Source organism: Pygocentrus nattereri, chromosome 9 (genome assembly GCF_015220715.1).
Source record: "Pygocentrus nattereri isolate fPygNat1 chromosome 9, fPygNat1.pri, whole genome shotgun sequence".
Classification (NCBI taxonomy): domain Eukaryota; kingdom Metazoa; phylum Chordata; class Actinopteri; order Characiformes; family Serrasalmidae; genus Pygocentrus; species Pygocentrus nattereri.
In genome coordinates, this window is record NC_051219.1 from 43,975,880 (window position 1) to 43,994,227 (window position 18,348).

Genomic DNA, 18,348 nt, shown 5'->3' on the forward strand with positions numbered 1-18,348 from the left:
TCGAGGTGTGTAATCCTGTAAATAATCCGTTAAATAGAAGAATAATATCCGTGTAAACGTCTGTATCCGATTACATTCCCTATCGGAAAGTTTAAGTCCGTTCTGCATGCGCGTCGCGTCACAGTGAGAGTTTATACCGTTCAACACGGCGGAGCAGAAACTGGTCTGCAGAGGAGACGAAGTTCATGCTCTGATCTTTAAAAGACGGCGGTGGGACGGACGTCCAGCTTACGCGTCTCAGAGCACGACGTCTTCCTCTCGGCCTTCTTTAATAAGGACGTGTGAAGGACGTTTTCCTGAGTCTGACGTCATTTTAAAGCAGTTAAAAACACAATCACTGCTCACTGCTGCTCATCTCACTCTGACTGGACCTCACGTGATGCTGGTTGTCATGGTAACGTCTGCACTAAGTGGTTCTCCACGCATGAGCATCATTTTGGATCAGTTTACTTGTAGTGAGCATGTAAACAGAGATTTTCATAAGATCGTTGAGTGGAGTGAGAATAAACACCTCAGTCTTAATCTGTAATCGGAATGTGTTAAATTGGACTGGCAAACATCTTTTGGGTCTAAGTAAAGTTTTAAACGTGTTATTGGAAAACACCAGGAGAGAATGCGGCAAAATCTTCTGTGACAGAACGTTTCTCACTCATGTTTCCAATCGGTTCTTCTCACCGTATGTGCCAAACACATCAGTTACACGACACAGTAATACAGAAATACAGATAGAGGTCCACACCAGAAACGCGAGCCCACTTGCTGTGTCTTACCCGGCGGGTGACTGTGGGGTCTCTCAGGGCTTTGCCCATCAGGTGGCCCAGCAGTGTGTTGGTCCGGAGGAAGCGCAGGCGGATGTTGGTGGCTTTGGTGAACTCCCTCAGCACAGGGGAGTAGGAGAAGTTCATGGCTCCAGGCCGCCCGTTAACCAGAGACACCACAATCTTGTGTATGATGAAGAGAGGAACGCCCACAAACAGACATGCATAATAAGAAAACAAGCCTAGAAGTCGAGTTAGAACCTATTGCTTCTTTCAGAGTCATGCATGGCAATGCAATGACGCATTTTTACACACCTACTGGTCATCAAAGTGGTCTGTGAATAAAACTGAGAGCCACTGTTGCATATATATCTACATCTATACGAGCATCTATGTAATCTGCATCTCAATTCTTCGTGCAGTGACGGCTTTAAAGTAAAAGAGATGGAATGAAAAGACAGTAATAACAGTGGCAATGGGAAATGAATGAAATTGAACTGGATAAAATACATAACACTGCAGATATTAGACACATCAACAACTCGGTGGATCATATATTTAGATTATGGTCTCAATGGACACAAACGACATGATACCATTACCTCTCCATTCTCCAAAGGCACTATGCGCGAGTACTCGGTGGTGCAGATGACGTCGTTGTCATGGTAGATACGCTCGATGGTCCTCTGGCCAAACTGTTCAATGCAGTCCCTTTTGGACGCTGAAAACACAGAAAACACTCCGTCAACAGTGGAACTGAAGTGTGTTTTTACTGTGACAGAAATAAAGAGTGAGACGGGATTTTTATTACATTATTAAGAAAGAAAAATCATAATATCAATGTTATTATTGATAATATCAATATCATAACAATAACATATAATATCAATGGTACTAATGGGCAGTCGTGAGCTGGAGGTTAGGGAACTGGCCCTGTGACCAGAAGGTCGCCGGTTTGATCCCCAGCACCGACAGTCCATGACTGAGGTGTCCTTGAGCAGGACGCCAAACCCCCAACTGCTCCCCGGGAGCCGTGGATAGGGCTGCCCACCGCTCCGGGCAAGTGTGCTGTGTGTGTGTTCACTAGTGTGTATGTGGTGTTTCACTTCACGGATGCGTTAAATGAGGAGGTGAAATTTCCCCATTTGTGGGATTAAAAAGCGTCACTTAATTATTATGTATGTAAATAATAAATATAATTGCCGGACACAGATGATGTGAAACCCTAAAGAATAAGAGAAAGAAAACAATAACCTGAATGATACTGTGAGAGAGATTATATGTAACTATAATCCTCCTGTTTTCTCGCACAGTCCTAAAAAGTCTTTGACTTAGTGACTTAAAACCATCTTCAAACATCTTCAAAACCTAAGATGTTCATTTACTTATTAAACTTAGGTCTCATTTAGTAACCACAAATTATTTAACTGATACAGCACAAAAAATATTGTCGTAAGACCATTATAAGACTATCCAACTTTTTTTTAGATTTTTTAAAAGTAATTTTAGATCTTAGAAAATTGAGAGTCTTGGTCTACTGACAGATAATCATGCTTCTTTCAAGCCATAATGTAGATAATTGCGCTTATATGAAGAAGTAAGGCAAAATGATTTGCCAAGATACCATTTTTTGCAGTGTATGATGGAACTAATATACGTATAATTAATATGTAAGCTATGCATTTATACTGAATTGTGGCCTTTAGACTTGAGGCCAAGACTAAACTAACACTAACACATCAGATCCAGCCAATCAAGAACTTCTTAAGTGGTTAATCAGTTGGAGCAGCTGTGGCAACTGGTGGATGAACTCAAGAGTCTGCAGGAAGGCGGATATCTAGAACCAGGGATGGTGACCAAGCTTTAGAGTTTAAGGGGCTGAAGATTTTGAAATGATCTATCTTCCCGAGACAGCGTACAGCTTCTCTTAACCCCAGTCACTAATCTCTGATTCTAGAAGCATGTTTGACTGCATTAGTCAACTAAGGTACCTCAAATAAAATGATCAGCAATACAAACAGAGCAAAGAGACATTAGTGTATACATATACATACACCCACTGGGGTCAACCCCAGGGCACAGTGAGGCTCTGGGGAGCTGCTGGGCACGTCTGGATGTGTGCACACACAAAGAGGGATTCCACTACAGCCATGCTGGAATCCTTTTCTCTTCAGTATAGTGTATGAACAGCTCTACAGGTAATGTGTATGTACTGGCTGCATTAAGGCTGAGCAGTATGGCAAACATACGTATGTCACAACGTCCAGTACACAATGTCCATCTTTCCTCACCCATTTCTCCTCTCTTTCACTCACTCTCTGTACATCTTCACCTCATTTTCAGATGTTGTCTGTATTCTGAGTCACAATGGTGCTCGTGGGCCAGAGGACTGTGAGTTCAGTCCATATTATGTTTCAGAGTGGAGCGGCGTCACAGCTCGAAATGCCAGCCAGGGACTCAGCGCCTGTATTGTTCTCGGGTTTTTTCCTCCTCTCAGCCACTGCCAGGATTGTGTTGCCACCTACTGTATTGTTACCCTTCACTGGCAGAGCCAAACGATATAGCAGAGTTATAGTCAGGCCCACAAATATGTGGACGTGGACAAAGTTATTGCTATAGTAGCTCTATTTTTTTATTAAAAATGAAAAGCATCTGAGCACGTTTACGTGCAAATCAGACGAACTGTGTAGGAGTGTAGGAGACACAGCTCTCGGAGCTGTAATCGGAGAGTTGGCTGCTTCATGACTGTTAACTGTTGCTGTTAATGCATGACGTCCAAGGAGCTGTCACTTCTCATAAAGTGAGCCATCATTAGGCTGAAAAATTAAAACTCAAAGAGATTGCAAGAATATTCGGCGTGGCCAAATCAACAATTTGTACATTCTTAAAAAGATGGAATGCACGGTTGATCTCAGAAACACCAGAAGGTCAAGAAGATCACGGAAAACACGTGATGATGAAAAATTCTTTCCCCGATGAAGAAAAACTCTTTCACAACAGTCGGCCAGGCGGCAACAACCCCCTGCAAGATGTAGATGTCGACCACAACATGCAGAGTTTGCCAAAACATCTAAAAATGCCTGTACAGTTCTGAACATCTTATAGACAGACAAAATCAACTTATGCCCAAATAAGGGAAACGGAACAGTATGGAGAAGGGAAGGAAGTGTTCACGATCCAAAGCACACCACCTTATCTCTCCAGCATGGTGGAGGTAGTGTCAAGGAGTGGGCATGTATGGCTACCAAAGGAACTGCTTTCCTTAGGTTCTTTGATGATGTGTCTGATGATGACAGCAGCCCGGTGAAGTGTATAAGGCTACACTGTCCTCTCAAACTCGGCCAAATGCTTAAACTCCCAGTGCAGATGGACAATAACCCAAAGAACACTGCAACACTGTTGTAGCCTCTTAAACTCCTTTGGTCCACCAGTGGTTCCAAACCGCACTCGGTCATGTTCTTCATAACGTTCATACTCCATAAGCTCCATTCAGAAGCTGGGCGTCGTGTGAGGCTGTAGCTCTTCTCTCCAGTCTAATAGACGGTGACGTCATTTTAAACCCTTATAATAAAAGAAGCTGAACTCAGTTTGTTTTTCTACTGAAAGTCGACCTGTTTTTCCCCAAATCTGGGCTCTAAACTATAAACAGACGGCGTCTCTTCAGTGATCTGCTCTGGAAACATCACTTTTAGAGAACAACACAAACAGCGGCGCAGATTTTTGGACTTTAGCAGTGAATTGTAAGCGTGTAGTGATATGTGGAGATCATAGAACACATGATCTGATCATTTGAGGGGAGATTTTACAAAACAAAATAAATAAAATTTAAAAAATTACATACATTTCATGCAGTTAATGAATAATTTACCTTACAATTTGGTCATGAACATTCAGATGGACGAACGAAAATATACCCTGGAGAATAAGAGGTGAAATGTTCTGCAATGGCCAAGCCGAGACCTGACCTCAGTCCAATCAAGCCTTCACTAACAGAAGGCAAAACAATGTAAAATGGCCCGAGAACAAGCAGTAACTGAGGAAAGCTGCAGTAAAGGCCTCTCAGGGCATCTCTAATCTAGTAACCCAGCATCTGATGATTGTCTGTGGCTTTAAAACTTAAGGTAGCCATTTACTGTAATGGATTTCCAGCCCAGCATTAAAAAAATGACAACTGAATTTGTGATTGTTAATTGTTGTCCAATTATTTTGAGCTCCTAAAAGTATACGAAACAGGCTGTATATGAAAATGTTTGTCATTCCTACATTGTTCACCCAATTAAGATGTAAATACACCCAAAGCTGAAAGTTCATGAAGAAAAGTCCATTTTCATGATTTCAACTATGATCAATATGCTGTGGTAGACAGCTAAAATAACAATAGCTTTGAGAACGCCCAAATATTTATGGATCTGATTGTGCTGTGTATGCATATTATGTTTTGTTTTTATAGAGTTTTAGGTCAAAATGTCCTGACTTTGTAAGAAAATCTTAGAAAACTGCCCTAACCTACAACGTCTGGACCTCTCAACAGGTTTCAAATCCAAAGCTACATGTCCCATTGTTTAAAAAGATGAAACCTCTGTCCTTCATTGATTAGGCAGATTTACAGATGACCTTAGGTAGTTACACACACACACACACACACACACACACACACACACACACACAACACATACGGGACATATGACCTACGTCCTGACACGGTATTAAAACAAACCAGGGGGTGTGTGTGTGTGTATAACCAGCTATAACCATATGTCTTTCATATTTGTTGTTTGTTTGTTTTTTTTGTTCTGGCAGGACCAACTCTGCTCATTTCCTTTGAGTGGCCAATAAGGCATCCATTCACATTCATCTCTGTCCTGGTGGTCTGAGTGGTTCACGTCAGCTTTTGCATTACCGTGGTAAACAACATCGTACACTCTTAAAATAAAGGTTCTTAAATGTTTTGTGCTTTGGATACGTGGTTCTACCTTGAAATGACACAGAACCTATGTGCAATATGGAGGTTCTCTCAACTTTAAAAAGGCTCTTTTGCACATTCCTATCTACAAAAAAATGGTTATTTAAAAAAACATCCATTGAATACATCTTTAGGAAATCATAAGTGGTTTTATTATGGAATCACTCCAAATAACCAATTGTTAATTCTTAAGGTCAACATGGGGGGGAAATATATATATATATATATATGTCAAATATATGAGTCCACCTCTCCAGTTGACACCTGGCAGTTGATACAGTGATCTTAGACTTGATCTTCGACAGCTCGGCCACAGAAACCCATTTTATGAAGCTCCAGGCGCAGTTCTTGTGCTGACGTTTAAATCTCTGCAGTGATTGATGCAACATATGATGGGCGATTGTTTGCCTTCTCCCACCACCTCTAGCTATCACTACTAGCTCAGCGAGCTCAGAGGCCCTTACTAATATCCAGAAATGTGATGATACAGACAGCAGAACGTGTTGATTCACATTGACTTTAAAGGGCTATTCAAACAAAGTCCAGTTTTTACAGTCAACAAATGATGCGCATCACATTTAAGAAATGAGCATCTACAATATTAATGTCCTCTTTGACATCAAGCCCAGAAGTGATGGGCTGCAAAGCTGCTTAAATTTTAGAAATCAGAGTCAGCCAGATGTGACTGACCAATCAGAGCTCCATTGTCACGGATACAATCCAAGCAAATGGGCGCCAAGAAGGTGGCAGAGTACAAAAGCTTATGCGACAAGTAAGAGGTCGATGATCAAAGTGTGAAAGCTAAAGAAAACATAAATGGGACCGTAACTGAACAGCTGGGGAACGACGGCTTTAAGAACATGGAGAAATCCAGTTTTCTCAGTGTTTAAAAAACACATCGGACTTCATATGAAGGTACCACTACGTTGAAGAAAAAAACTCCATCTAAAACCATCAAAAGTTGGTGAAGATTCCACAACAGTCAATGAACCAAATCACTACAGCAGTGCTTTACTCACAAGCGAAGAACTGCCATGGTTGGTAGGTCTTCCCAAAGTCAACAGAGCGTTCCAGAACCCACAGGTCAGGCCTCGGAGAGTTGGCGAACTTGATGAGCACGTAGGCCACGTGGAAGAGCTGTTGGAGACATGAAGAAGCAGAAACATGATGAGCATCCTAACACATACAGGAGGTCCTCTACTGATGTTGAGAACTAACTGCCTGTCAAGTCAACGCATTTCAGAGATAACTGACACAGTTTTGACAGCTTTCCAAGATCCATAGCTTTTCCATACTCCCTACAGCATAGCTGACAGCATCAGGTGCAGCTTTACATGAAAGAGCATTCTTCTTCCAAGTAACGTCAAGACACACATGGAGCCACAGCGGGGTGTGACGCAGGGATTGGGTTTCAGTTAGCGTTCGTTAACATGACATGCAGACTGCCTCCACTGAGAAGCAGCCACAGTAAATGATCCCATGGAGACCAGAGTAATCACTTTCATATTCAGGACGGTGAGCTCATGCGGTCAGAGGGGGTAACAGATGTTCTCCCAGGATGACTAAATCAAAGAGATGTGTGGGATGTCTCCCCTCTCTCTGTCAGTCTTCGTTAACCATCGTCAGACAGCCCCACTCAAACTGTCCCAGGCCAGAGATGCTCAAATGAAAATCACTAATATCAAGAACCAGATTTGTCTCGTTATTGTTTTCTTTCTACACTGGATGTTCTCTTAAACAGCAGCACAAGAACTCCCACATTCTCACGTTTTATTGTCCACGTTCTCTGCTATAAAGCGGATACTGGTTGACTTGCTGTGTCCTGGCTGGTCTTTTTCCCATCCCTTTAGCTTAGAACAGGCGCCTGACACACATCCCAGGTTGCATTCCTTCTCTTATCTGCCTGTCTTCTGTTCCCATAACACTGGGCTACGTTCTCACAAGATCTCCCACGGCTCACAGCCAGGACATGCAAGGGTTTGACAAAATACAACTCATTCTATGCAAATTACAGTTCCCTCCAACTGCAGGGTGTCAGAGGTCAGTAACCCCAATGGTCAAAATATCATAGGGCAATATACAGTTTCATGGATAGGCCTGTGGCGACACATCACACAGCACTTTAATGAGCAAATGAAACAGATTCTGCACTCAAGTCCAAAGGTGTGCCATTTCACAGCAGCCTTTGCATGGTAAACATGGAATTGTAAGTGTTTAGCTCATTATTTAATGTTACATGTATAAAAAGCTGTGCTGGTGACAAAAAGCTCCAGTCCGACTTGGACAAACGGAGCACGGGCTGCGTTCACATTACCAGGCTGCTGTGGCACAAATCCGATTTTTTTGCCCTAATGTGACTCGAATCAGACCGAATCAGATTCGTGGTCACGTGACTTTAATGTGACGCTCAGATCGGAACTCGTGAGCTTTTTCTCCATCGTTCAGCGTTGCCATGGCAACAGCACTGAACAGACGTCAAAGCCTGTAGACAGTGGAAAAGCAGCTCGTCTCACCTTTTTCTCCTCCGTCTGGCTCTAATAACGAAGCCGAGAGCTGATCAGAGTTAATGATCTTCTCAGCGAAGCTCGTTCTGCTCGTTAGTTTGTGCTGATGATGCAGTGATTCAGTCACGTGATGTCACTGAGTAGGAGGAGCTCATGAGGGTCATTTCAGGCCGGTTCATCACATTAATGACAGATTTGAGTCACTGACCTAAACGAGTGTGAACCATCAGGTCAATGAGATTGGATTTGAGCAACGAGGCTTGCAGCTATAGAGTGATGATTACACATCAGTTTATGGCCTGCTGTCATGGCTATGGCTGATGAACGGCCCACGTTAAGTAACATTTTGTTGTTTACTGATATTTTATGGCTACAAACAAACATATAAGCAGCTGCTTCTTCTGTAATTAAAAGTGTGGACAACACAGATCAGCATGCACACCAGCATCCATAACACAACACAGCGCAGCTGAAGAAAACCTCGTATTTCCATTTTTGACATTTTTCAGTTTTTGACATAATTTGAAAATACCTGTCACCTTTTATATTGTGTGTAAATCTCATGGTGAAGGAACTCAGGCAAAAAAACTGAAAACGACCTGTAAAAAATTCTGGTTCCATTGACTTACATTAAAAGTAAAGTAGCTTTTTTCCTTCTCCTGTAAAGTTCCCATTTTGGAGACACGAGGTTTTATTCCGACAGCAGCGATATGCCGGTTTTGTTGGTGACCAGTCCTGCTGGTCTCTGCTGGGTTTTCTAACAGGGGTATCGGATTGTATTCTGAAGCTGCTGCCGACAGAAACAAATAAAGAGGAAGTGAGTTCATATAAGAGGTATAGTGAGAATATCTGTCCTGTACAAAGCTGGAAGTGAGAATCACACTTGAAATGCCAAGAATTCCCACCCTAATCTCTCCTTACGTTCTTCCTCCGGGCAGCTTAGGAGCTAATGCAACAACACCCATCTACTTCCTCCCTGACGTCCTATATCAGTGGTGATGACAGCACTGTAACCCACTTAACCCCTTTTACCCCAAACATCACCCCCAAACAAACTCCCACAGCCCCAGTGTCCAACCCCACCAGAGGTGGCGTGTTTTTCAAGCATGTCATTTCCCTCAGTGTGAGCCTGTCCACCAGTAAATCTGGGCTGTCAGCAACGTAGTCGATGAATTCAGCTGTGCATGAAAACCGAACTTCAAAATGCCAAACTGAAATCCCATCACACCCGCCCACCTGAGACAGGTGAGACCAGAGCTGGTGTGGGGATGTGGTACACTTTCTCTATGGCTTTACAATTGGCCTGTGCTCCAAAACTACCAGTAAGCTTAGGTACTTTTCATTTTTTAAGAACTATTACAGAGAAAAATGTAAAAAGGCTGTATTGTTTTCTTAGATTCAGTGTTGAAAATGATAAACGATATTTTTTAGGAAGAAGAAGTGGCTCTGTTTAAATAAGCCATAGTTGAAGTACAGTCCAGTGTGAAAACCAGAAACTTCTATGATGTTACCCATTCATCCAATGTCAATATTATAATTGGTGTTTGAATAAAAAAACAAAGAAATGGAGTTTTAATCTGTTTTTCAGGGCTAGTTTTAATAAATCTGTTTTTTTGGGGGGGTTTATAGACTTTGGCCCCCCTAAAGTTGCCTTAGCCACCCAATAACCACCCCATTTCCACAGCCCCAGAATTCCCCTGATATGTAGTGATGTTGCAAATCCAAACTCCGACTTCAATTTTTTGCCAATGTTTCGTAAATCATGTCCCTTAATGGAAATAGGTTTTCTGCTTTGCATCTGGAGCCAAGAAAGGAACTACTCCATTCCTCAACTCCGAATGGAGAATGAGTGGAGGGAGAACAGAAGTAGAGGGAATGTGATCCATCATTCACTCAAAAGCGGTAATGTTTCAAAGCCAAAACCGAGTCAAGGGAGCACCCACTCACCCCAGCCCCTGGTTCATCCCCACAGAGCACATCAGCAGGTGGGATTTGGGAGAGTGTGTATGTGCATGTATGAGGAGGTCCGTACTTGCGCTGTTGGGATTTCCTTGCAATCAACTGAGGCTGAAATTACTTGGCCTTTGTTCTGCCTCTGTCAGCATGAAATACACAAAATCGCACACTTTCTTTCCATCATATTCTCACAGCAATCGCATGCTGAATCGAGTTCTTTTCCCTCTGCTGACATCGCAGAGATGCTGTGATAAAAGAAATCAAAAGAAGCTTCAGTGGTGGCGGCACAGTGGTTCCCATGGACCTCAGCAATTCATCACTTGCTTGAGTCGTGTGGAAAGCATCACCGAGATCTCTGCTAAAACACCCCTGCCTGAATGTGCCGCGCCATCAGACGAAGACTATGAGCCAAGAAAAAGCAGACGAATGATCACTATAGCAACAACTTAAAGGGGACTTCCACTGAAGTTTCAAAAATTTCTGCATCATGCAGTTAGTGCAATGTAAACAAAGTCAGTTAGAGTGGTTTGATGAGAAATGGTTCATAGCAGAGAAGCCTGAAAACTTTTCTGGTAGCACTTTCTACGTTCGTAAGCATCTATAAACACAGTTATAACGCATTTATAAGGCATCATAACCGTGGCTATATATATTTATTAAAATGCAGTACACGTTATAGCCTTGTTCATTATGCATTATGAATTGCTAACATAATGCATGTACTGTTCATAACAAATTATAAGAGCTCATAAGTTGTATTTGTCTGCTCTAAGTAAAGTGAGGCGTGCTGGACTAAAGCCTCCTCCATGTAAAGTGAGGCGGTAACACTTTCTATGAAGGTCACGTTTGTAAGCATCTATAAACACAGTTATAACGCATTTATAAGGCATCATAACCACGGCTATAAATATTAATAAAAATGTATTACACGTTATAACCATGTTCATTATGCATTATGAATTGTTAACATAATGCATTATAAGTACTGTTCATAACACATTATAAGAGCTCATAAGCTGTATTAGTCCACTCTCAGTAAAGTGGAGCGTGCTGGACTAAAGCCGCCTCCAGGGTTTAGACTGAGGCTTCAAGTTGAAGAATTTACTGAAACACTAAAACACAATAAGCTCATTACAGGCTTCAAATGTCAGAGTTTAAACTAGAGCAACATCAGAGTTTCACCCAATGTGGGAAAGTCAATGTGCACCACTGTTAATGTTCACCACTGTTAATGATCACCACTGTTAATGTTCACCACTGTTAATGTGCACCACCGTTAATGTTCACCACCGTTAGCCTGGCACTGACTTAACACTGCATATCCAACAGAACGCCAGCAGATGAGAAATAAAACACTGGAAATCTCAGTGAATAAACTCAGCATTAGTCTTTACGCTCTCCAAGCTGGGACTGACCTCTTTGGCACTGAGAGCATAACATTTTATTAACACTACTTATAATGCATTATATTAACTATTCATAATGCATAATAAACATGGCTATGAAGTGTAATTCAGTGTAGCTCATTTTTATAAATAATTAGAACCATGTTTATAATGCCTTACGAATGCATTATAACGTCATAAATGTCATAAATTCAGGACTGAAGATACAGTACATGTTATTAACACTATTTATAATGCATTATATTAACCTTTCATAATGCATAATAAACATGGCTATAAAGTGTAATGTAGTGTAATTCATTCTTATAAAGATTTAACCATGATATAATCACGTTTATAATGCCTCATTAATGCATTATAACACGTTATTAATGTGTTTTTTAGATGTTTTTTAGTTTTTTAGAACATTCATAAAAGTGTTACCCCTTTACAGTTGTGCTGGTGGGAACCAGTGGTCACAACGTCTACAGCACATTTCATATAACATCTTTTGAGGGAGTTTTTAAAGGCATTAAACACCTCGGCCGTCTGGTTCCTTTCACCACTGCTGTGAACAAGTTTCTCCAGACAGGAGCATTTCAGCTCAGATTTCTTTACAGTGGTGGTGACAGGAATACAACAAGAAGTCCTGTAATTTATTATCCATAACCACCCAGAGCCAACACATGCTTTCTGAAATATTATACGTGATGTTTGATGATGGTAAAAGTGATAAATCTGAAAAAAAAAAGTTTTCTTGCGAATTGTTTTGCATCACAACACTCTGCATGTACCTCTCTGTCATTAATGTATATCAAAGCCATTGTAAAACTGTGTCTCGGGCATCAGGCAACATATTTGTAGATATTTTTTGGAATAACTCTGTGACGTAGCTTTTAGAGGTAGGATTAGACTCTTCAGATGTTTGGTTCCCTTCACCACCACTGTGAACAATCCTGACTCAGTTCCCAGAATGGAGTCGCATTAAACCACTCTGAATGACTTTCTGAATAAACAAAACTTTGAAAAAATTGGCGGACTATCAACTCAAAGCTAATTAAATAAGACTGTCTATGACCTATGTGCCCTAAACTTGACCTCGATCTACCTTAAGAGTTATTGAAATGCAGAACGTTGACCGTTTTGAGGTTGGAACAATGTAAAAGTTGAAGCGACTGCTTTGAAAGTGGCCGTCCAATGCATGTCCAGTGTAGTTACTCTCCTCTAGGCTTAATGATTGCATGAATTCCTTTCTTGGCTTTCTGCATTCCTGAGGTTACCATGGCAACAGGCATGGACAAGCACAGCCCTGGGGACACGGGTTCGGGAATGTGACCACAGGCACCTGAGCAACCGTGACAAGAGGGCAAAAGGACAGTGAGTGAGGGAGACACACAGCAGGCCTGATCGGAGGAGAATGCCACACAACACACACACACACACACACGATAAGGATAATGAGGGCTGATAACTTTACTAGACTTCAAACAGTACCTTTTCCAGACAAGGTTGGCCAACCAGACAAATAAGAATGCAACACATTGGCTCTACTGTTTTCAGCGTCCACGTCAGCAAGAAATACCACCTTATACTTACTTTTAACTAGAACTGTGCCGATGTAATGTATTCTACGCTTGAATGCATGACTTTTTCAGTGAGCTTCGCTTTTCTGTCCATCATAAAGGACCACAAGGGGCTGTGAAAGCATACAGAAGCATGCCTGAACACGGCTCAACTCTGACAGATTTCTCGGGAGGCAAAACCAGACCCACCTTCAGCTTTATCAGCTTTATGACCGTCGCTTTCTCCCTCTCGCCAAGTGTGTACGTGTGTGGGGAGGTGGACTGTGGGGACTGGAAGGAATGCTGGGAGTGGATCCTCAGCAGACGTTCTGACGATTCAGTGCTCTGACACACGCCGTGCTCGAGTATAATGGCCCGCTTGTGAGAACGAGGAGGGATTTCCACAGAAACGGGAGACGGTGCGGCAGCTGCCCACATCAGTTCACAGCCGGAGTGGCACTATGTGCTGTGAGTAAGGGCTGAACGATAGTCACATTGTGACGCTTGCATGATGACAAAAAAGGAATTTTTACCCATTAAACTATTAAACTGAGCTACTTTATACTCTATTGATGAAAAGGGTGTGTTTAGAGTTGGGATGTTTTCAAGTACTTGGTTAGCCATTCAAGGTGCCACCATATGGGAAGGAGTATATATGCAGACCATCAGTGCAGTAAATCTGACAGTTCTGCTCATATATGTAAGTATACTATGTAATATTAGAGCCAGGTGATAAAACGACAACGATAATTATGATGATATAACTTTTCCTCGATAGAGCGATAAGAAAGGTTTGATAAATTTTCGATATAATAGACCACTCACAGTTCCACGTTCAGCGAAAGCCCGGGTGACGTTTTCTACTGCAAGGAAAACGGCACTACTCTGCTGTCGCCAGGAGAGGGCGCACCTCTGGGTTTTTTGACATGAGTAAACTAAAGTAAACTGAGGAAGCTGTGAGGCATTGGAGAGCGGGAGCTTTCCAGGCTAGCTGTTTTTAGCAGCTGGCCAACTCGAAGCAGCCCCATCACTCACACAACACGGCGAACTGATGATACTGCAGATCAAACATGACACAAAAGCACTGATTTCAGTTCAAACGTACCTAAAAGGAGGACTCTGTTTATTGCAGTTCACCCCTTAAACTACTATGATAGAATAGAGAAACCCAGCCAACCAGACGCTTTCTCCCACCGTCCCATGACAGGTCTGTGAGATGTTCCGTTGGATGGTGAGTGTTTGTGGTGTTCTGACCGTAAAAGATACCTTTACCAATGCCTTTCAACTGGAAACACAAGCCCCTGAATGTGAGCACGCTGCCAAGGCTGTGCTGTTAAGGATGTGGCTGAGAATTCAGGCAAAGCACAACTGTGTCACTGACTTGGTTAACTACTCTAGCTGATATTATCTGGGCCCAAACATATATGAAAATACACTTCTCTGACAAATTACGTGCTGGAACATCATCCACTGAGCAGAAAATAAGGCAAGAAGTCCCCATCAGCATCCAACATGACTCTCTGTCAGCTCAGTAGCTTATCTAGGCAGCTTTCATAACTCAATCAACATGAAAAACCTACCAATTTCCCTTTTGTCAAATGAGCAGTGACTACGAGAATCAGAAAATGAAACCAACTTCTGAGACTGAACCTTGAAAGTGTTCACATTAAGTGTATTCATCCGAGTGCTGCTATACTGTGAGTGTGGTCACTTTAAGGCCCAGTCCCATTTCACCCCTCGCCACTACCACTGAGCCCTCAGCCCACTGTTTTGCTTGTTCTCATCTAGAGGTGGGGTCTCCCGGAAGATAAAGGGGTGGGGTGAAGTGTTGGAGCTACACGACCCTCCAAACTGAGGTTCTTAATTTTTCTTCATAACAAGCCTAAAAAAATCCCTAACAGCATTCTAGCATCTCAGTAGCTAGCTAGACTAACTTTCCCGTTCCACCTTAAATAGCCCAGCAGTTTTGACGCCTGAAGCACCAGAATGTAACTGCTGCTCCATTTAAGGTGGAACGGGAAAATTCTCAAGAACCTGGAGAATCTTTGAGCTTCAGCTTCATATCACTGAAGAATTAGGGGGGGTGATAATAAATAACTGCCCCCCTCTTTGAAGGCGTATGATCCCTAAATGTAACTAAAGCCCAGCAGTGAGGAGCTGAACTTTCCCCTCCTCTGCTGTCCCTGCAGACGGGCAGGGTCGCCTACAGAGCGGCGCTAGTAGCTGTTAATGAAGTGATGCTCTTTTATTAGAGGGGCTCATTTCAGAGGGAAGATCTCAACCACTGCCCTGTAGCTCAGGAACAAGGGGTGAGGGTGACGCTCGAAAAAACAAGGTTTAGGGGTAAAAAGGAGGAATGGGATTGGGCCTAAAAGGTAAGCCTACAACCCTACATAGTTTTTCCCCTTCCCTGCAGTTCACCAGATGCCTGTTCTTGCAGACACTCAAATAGCACAATGAGTCGTAATGCACATCCCTAGTTTAGATGAAATTAAGACACTAGATTCAGTAACCGGCCAATTTCATACGAGAATTGTAGAATTACTAAATACCTCTTTGTAATTTGCAGCAAAAGAGAGATTGTCATGATTGGCCCCTCTTGTGTTTTGGTTTTTAGTCCAGCCCCTTGTTTGGTTACTCTGCCCCTGATTGTCCCCACCTGTGCCCACCTGTGTCTTGTGATATCCCTTGTTAGCCCTCGTGCATTTAAGCCCTGTGTTTGCCTTGGTCTTTGTAATGTTTGGAGTTTGGAAGCTGGTTCTGCTTGGATGGTGTTTTTGTTTATCATGTCTGACCAGCGTTCTCTCCGTATTGGCTGTTTGACCCTGGACCGTTATGACTACGACCCTGGATTTGCCCATAATAAAATTCGCTTATGTCAGTTGCGTCCGCCTCCTCGCTCCTCGTCACAGAGGTTAAGGCTCATACATGTCCATGTTGGCCACAATACACCGCCTGCTGTGAAGAACCACGTTTACTATCACTGTATAAAAGATGCAAAGCTGCCTTTATTGTTGGATGTTCTATGATTTTTGTCCGTGAGCTCATCTGGAGCGCAGTTCTGATCTGTAACCGTCTGGTTTTGTTTTAATGAGAGCAATGATAAAAGATCCTATTCATGTGTTTGCTTGTTAAAAAATGTTTGAGACCAGATTTACGGCTTTGTCAGATACAAAATGCAACCACAACACTGAGAAACGACATCAGTGGAGAAAAGCAGCTTAAACTGCAGAAATGACCTAAAACCTCTGATGACACGAGTAAAGATTGACCTGCGTGACCAAAGTTATCTGTCTGCTGACTCCCGTTTCCTCCAAGCACCCACAGAGAGTCACTTGGAACATCTCAGGTTTCTCAGGATGCTCAAAGCACACGAGTACAATTATTGATTATTGTAGCCCTCTGCCATGTATTTATCACAAAGGCGTATATTATACTGATAATAATAGTGATCAGCCCTACTGCGTCTACTGCAGCATCCGTGCAAGGGAGTGTGTAGGAATAGCAGGCAGCTCAGGAGATGGCTTGGCTCAAAAGCAGCTGCTGCCCCCCTGAGAGAAAACCCCATCTGGGGTAACAGATCCGTCTCACCCCGGACTCTGGAGGGTGGGAGCAAGTCACAGTCGCTCAACATGCAAAGTCAAGGATCCATTCCAGAAATACCAGAAGAGGCCACATTTGCCATGCTTTGGACTTTGATCCAGACCTTTTTGTAGAGGTTGTAGGTCTTTTGAGGCGTTTTATTCATGCATTATTTACTTCTCCTCTGTTTCTGTCTTTTTCCTCACTCCATGTCTGTCTCATTCACGTCCCATGAGAGATCATCAATGAAACACTCTTTTGAGGCATTTTCCTCGTGGCTGTCGAACGCTCGGTGGGTGTTCCACTGAAAGTCTTCTCAATAACTGCACCACATACATTTGTTTTGGGTGATCCAAATGCAAGTGGACAGGAAATAAATCCAGATGTCCAGGTTTTGGAGAGACACTGTGACCCAATCACTCAAACCAGGTTCAGAGGCGGTTAGGAACATCTGTCACACAGAGGTTAAAGCATCCCGACAGCACTGAAGAACCGACTGAGAGTCAAAAGCAGCTGCGTTGCCTCTTTCTTTGTCCTCTCTCCCATTTGTTCGTAAGTCATGTAAGCAATCCTTGCGACTAAAGATGCCACCAATCTGATACCAGGTATCGGTCCGATATCTACTGGAAACACTGAGAAATAAATGAAACCCAATTCAGTAAAAATCATTAAACAGCACACATGCACACTGTGTGATGTGAAGTTGCTGGCTGTGTGCTCCTCTGTGTTTGGGTAGTTTACGACTACCTTAGGGCTTCATTTAAAAACTCTTTTTAAAGCAAAATTTTGGGGTCGGATCAAGACTTGGAGATAGATGTGAATATCAAGTATTTATGTTAATTCTACTGGCTGATTGTTCCATTCATTGACAACTGACATTGTCAATTCCGATTTGAGACGCTTTCATATGTGGTACTGGAATCCGATCCTTTTCCGATTTGCAGCGATGCGGCTCTGTCTGAACAGCCAGGTCGGAATTCATGCGACTTTTACGTCAGTACAACTCGACATCTGTCATCATTTCGCATTGCTGAGACTCATAAATACTCAGGCTGCTGTTTCTGAGACTCACCGCAGCCGCTCCGTGTTTGAAGAGGTTTCAAACGAAGTGGCCGAGCGCGGCCGGAGGAGCCCGAGGCTGCAGCGTCAGAGAACAGTCTAAATGACCCGAGGACCCGAACCAGAGAAGAGGACCTGGCCGAATAACGTGCCCTTTTTACAGCGAACTCGAACACATTGGGGGGTGATGAGTCCAGCTGTCAACCACGGCAGCAACACGGTACGACGAAAGAAGCCAGAGGTCATTCATTTTCTATAAGAGCTGGCGATTTCTGTTTAACATGGTGGTTGGATAGTGTAGTGGTTAACACCTTTGCCTTCTACGCTGTGGACTGGGGTTCAAGCCCCCTACACTATACCAATAAGAGTCCTTGGGCAAGACTCCTAACACCGCCTTCACCTACCTGTGTAAAATGATCAAATTGTAAGTCGCTCTGGATAAGAGCTTCAGCCAAATGCCGTGAATGTAAATGTAACTTCATACGACTAAGGAGCGAAAAGATGTAATTACCAATAGGAATTGAGCATTGAGCAGCGTAGTGAGCGCTTCATCTCCGCCAGCTGTAAAACGGTACACTT

General features: G+C 42.8%; 1 protein-coding gene across 4 annotated transcripts in view; it reads right to left on the reverse strand.

Annotated features, from left to right (window-relative positions):
- Window positions 1–18,348, reverse strand: part of lama5 (laminin, alpha 5) — a 138,556-nt gene that overhangs the window by 77,673 nt on the left and 42,535 nt on the right. For all 4 annotated transcript variants that reach the window (XM_037540946.1, XM_037540948.1, XM_037540947.1 and 1 more), the window contains exons 3-5: window positions 6,741–6,858; window positions 1,361–1,479; window positions 771–941 (exon numbers count right to left, since the gene is read on the reverse strand). In XM_037540946.1, the coding sequence (XP_037396843.1) occupies window positions 771–941; window positions 1,361–1,479; window positions 6,741–6,858 (408 nt within the window). The remainder of the gene's footprint in view (window positions 1–770; window positions 942–1,360; window positions 1,480–6,740; window positions 6,859–18,348) is intronic.